Source organism: Lagopus leucura, unplaced genomic scaffold (assembly GCF_019238085.1).
Source record: "Lagopus leucura isolate 7727_CA_CO unplaced genomic scaffold, USGS_WTPT01 60321-1_obj-0_obj, whole genome shotgun sequence".
In the NCBI taxonomy this organism is placed as follows: Eukaryota; Metazoa; Chordata; class Aves; order Galliformes; family Phasianidae; genus Lagopus; species Lagopus leucura.
The window spans coordinates 1-3,557 of NW_024967165.1; the positions used below are offsets into that span (position 1 = coordinate 1).

Sequence of the window (3,557 nt, forward strand, 5' to 3'; positions counted from 1 at the left end):
CTGAGGGTGGGTGGTTTTCTGATAGGAGAAGGCTGTGAAAGTGGGGGGCTGCGTGTGAGGGTCTGTAATGGGTTTTGGGGAGGGAGGGGGGGCGTTTCCTCTCCTGCCCGTGGTTCAACGTGGGGTTTCTCTGTCTGCCACCAAACGCACTGAGTTCTCTGCTGCTGTCTGTGCAGCTCTTCCTCCACAGCTGCAATGGGTTCTGCGCTTTCTCTGTCTGCTGACAGCGCTGCCTCCAGGTGGAGGAGGAAGGCTGACGAGGATGATGATGGTGATGATGATTTACTCGACAGCCGAGACCGCAATGAGGACATTGCCAAATTTCCATACGTTGAATTCACAGGTCAGGACAGCATCACCTGCCCCACTTGCCAAGGCACTGGCTGCATTCCCACAGGTGAGTGCTCTGCTCCTTTTGTCCTTAGCACAAAAAAAGCGAGGTGCAGCAACGCTCCTTCCTTACTTAAAAGGTTTTGCAGTCGCGTGGAGTTGCTCACTGTGTTCCTTCTGCTTTGCAGAGCAGGTAAATGAGTTGGTGGCTTTGATACCCTACAGCGACCAGAGGCTCCGTCCACAGAGGACGTAAGTGCATAATTAAGCATAATTAAAGCCTTGCAAAGAGCAGACAGTGCTCTTCTGTCCCTGAATGCCGCAGCTCAGGGCTTTATGCAGTCTGCAGCTTTTCCTTCGTCTCATGCCTTGTTTTCACTGAAGTGTGCCAACAAATACAGCTTAAACTTTCACTTCAAATATTTTCTGTTAAGTCCCATCGTGGGAGTGAATGTGGAAACAGTCGTCCCACTCACACACTTTGTTTTTGCGCTCTTTACAGAAGCTTTTAGAAAGAAACTGCATTCCCAGCTGCACCGTTTGTAGATTCTGAGAATGCTTTGGGGCGAAGGAAGATTGTTTGGTTACTCATTACTGAAAAGTGAACTGTGTAAAGGGTGGCTGTTTTGAGCAATTTCAGATATGAAAAATGTTAGAGCAGCACTTCTGTGTCTCTTTTAGGGAAGAGCAGATATGCTTGGTTTTGCTGACAAGTTTGGGTTTCGGATACAAGATGTCTTGCAGTTGCAGATGCTGTGTTAGGGCAAAGGCTGTGACCCATTTCCTGCCTCTTCCAGGAAGCTCTATGTCCTCCTGTCGGTGCTGCTCTGCCTTCTGATCTCAGGGCTGGTCGTTTTCTTCCTCTTTCCGCACTCTGTCCTGGTGGATGATGGCGGCATTAAGGTGGTTCAGGTCTGGTTCGACAGGAAGAACTCCGTTGTCCTTCTTGCCATCACGGTAAAGTTTTTGTGCATCCCTGTTTGTGAGGGGAAAAATCCTGTGCTGAGCTGCCAGGAATGTTCTTGTTACCCGTGCCTCCCTGCTGTCCTTCCAGGCCACTTTGCAGATCAGGAACTCCAACTTCTACTCAGTGACAGTGGACAGTCTGACCAGTCAGGTGCAGTACATGAACACTGTGGTGGGCAGCCAGCAGATCACCAACATCTCCAGCATCCAGCCACTAACTGACAAGCTGGTATTTGTCTTTATTTGCCTTTGCAGCGTGCATTGCAAGCATCCCTAAATCACGTGTGGAATTGGTGTGATATCTCAAGCTCACTTGAGGGCACTGCATCTGTGCCTTGGAGCTTTGCTTAGCAAATAGTCTGGCTGTGCTCTCTGCACAGCAGCTGCAATGCAATGTAGTGCAGGAAATACTGTGACAGGGGGGTTTGGAAGGGAGTGATCAAACTGCAAGCGAGTGGGTTTTTGTCTTACAGGTGAATTTCACGGTGAAGGCGGAGATGGGAGGACCTTTCTCCTATGTGTAGTAAGGATTTACTGTTCTTTGTGTACAGTAGGTTTGAGCCACTTTAGTTATTGCTTGCTTTGGAAATGAGTTGCTTTGTGCTCACTTTCTGGAAAACAACCATTTGCTAGAAATGACTTGAAAGGCCACTTTGTCAGGATGTTGTGTTGGGGTTTTGGATGCTGAGTTAACACCAGAGGTAAAACTACATCAGAAGATTCCAAGAAGCGCAGTCATTTCTGCTAGGCTGCTCAGCCCATGCTGACCACTTGCTCTCTTTTCATCTCTTCCAGTTTCTTCTGCACGTTTCCCAAGGTGAAGGTGCATAATATCGTCATCTTCATGAGGTAGGTTTAGCTCTGCTCCTGACTCAGAATGGAACTGGTGCTGCATCAAGGCTGGGGCAATCAGAGAAAACTGTGCTCAGCGAACAGCCCAGCCTGGTTCACTGTCAGCTTTAATCCAGGCCTGGTGGCACAGGTAAAATGTAAGATAGGGAGGAACAGAAGACGCCAGCTGGCTCTGAATGGAGCTTCTGCATGGTGGGTGCTGTGCTCTGGGGCTAGGCTCAGCAGCTCTGCTCACCTCTTTGCAGCGAGCACCCTTGGGTGGGTCTGCTCAAAACCTGAGCACTTATGAGATGAGCACGAAGCCCCACTGATTGCATTGAACGGAGGGATTTACCCCTGGCCCTCTCCTTTCCCTCAGGACGTCGGTGAAGCTCTCCTACATGGGCCGCAGGACGCAGAGCTCGGTGGAAACGTATCACTACATCGACTGCAGCACCAACTCCACGGCTGACCCGGCCCCCTCTGGGCACAGCGTGGCTCTGAGCAGAGCCTGAGCAAAGCCTGAGCTTGCTGCTGCGTTCTGGGGGTGGTGATGGTGCAGATGGATTTCCCTGGTGAAATATGGAACGTGTAGCTTAGAAAACGAACTTTGCGATGGAAGCAGAAGGACCGCGAGTGGCTTTAGGAGAGACTTGAAGGCTCTGGGTCCCTTTTGCGCTTTGCCACCTGCAGCTGGGCTGCGTTGCTGGCCTGTCCCTGATCTTGATGTTCACTTACAAGCCTCCAGGTCCCTTCCAAAGTGAGAGGCCTGACTTTTTCTTGGGCTCTTTAACTGTTTTTTTTTTTGTGTAGGAGAGCTGAGAGGACTTAGATTTGAGTTTTGAAGTTTAGCACTGTCTGCTCCTTTCAGGGCAGGCTAACTAGTTCTGTGTGATGTATCCCAATCTGGCTTGGTGGCAGCCTGTCGCTGGCATCTTTCAGAGCAGAACTTGATAAAAAGGGATAATTCTCTGCCAGGGACACACAGATGAGGTGTTCAGGCTTTCACCTGTGTAACTTGCACTAGTAGGAGGAAAGGGAATTGAAACCACCACAATGTTTTCTCCTTTGCTGGCAGCTGAGGCTGCCTCCAGCGACCTGATACCAAAACACCGTTCTTAATGAGGGCAGCCTCATTAAGCAGGGTGCTGTTGGCGTGGGGAAGGGTCCCTGTGGCTTTGATCCCCTGATCTACGCTGAAGCTGCTTCTTGGGCATTCAGCAGCTGTGAGTTCCCTGGTGTCGAACCCGGGGAAGGTGCAGCTCAGTGCTGCTTTGTGTTTGCGGACCTGAACTGATTGTGTTGAAGATGGGGCAGTTTTGTGTTTCAAAGGCTCACCTCTCCGGAGCTGATCGTTCCCAAAGGATGGCAAAGCAAACAAACCTGCAGTTCAGCCTGCTGCAGTTCAGCCTGCTGCAGTTCAGCCTGCT

The 3,557-nt window shown here is 50.5% G+C and overlaps 1 protein-coding gene across 1 annotated transcript; it reads left to right on the plus strand.

Moving 5' to 3' along the window:
* The first annotated feature begins 91 nt into the window (after positions 1-91).
* LOC122192985 (transmembrane protein 106C-like) lies at positions 92-2,642 on the plus strand. Its single transcript, XM_042893680.1, has 7 exons — positions 92-397; positions 519-582; positions 1,128-1,287; positions 1,385-1,525; positions 1,770-1,819; positions 2,092-2,145; positions 2,507-2,642. The coding sequence occupies exons 1-7, from the start codon at positions 196-198 to the stop codon at positions 2,640-2,642; spliced, it is 807 nt and encodes a 268-aa protein (XP_042749614.1). The 5' UTR covers positions 92-195.
* The last annotated feature ends 915 nt before the right edge of the window (positions 2,643-3,557 follow it).

Excerpts from the sequence above, each read along its gene's own strand:
- LOC122192985 (XM_042893680.1), top strand. The coding sequence starts at position 196 with ATGGGTTCTGCGCTTTCTCTGTCTGCTGACAGCGCTGCCTCCAGGTGG. Across the intron at positions 398-518 it reads CACTGGCTGCATTCCCACAG|AGCAGGTAAATGAGTTGGTG; the intron begins GTGAGTGCTCTG and ends TCTGCTTTGCAG. Across the intron at positions 2,146-2,506 it reads AATATCGTCATCTTCATGAG|GACGTCGGTGAAGCTCTCCT; the intron begins GTAGGTTTAGCT and ends CCTTTCCCTCAG.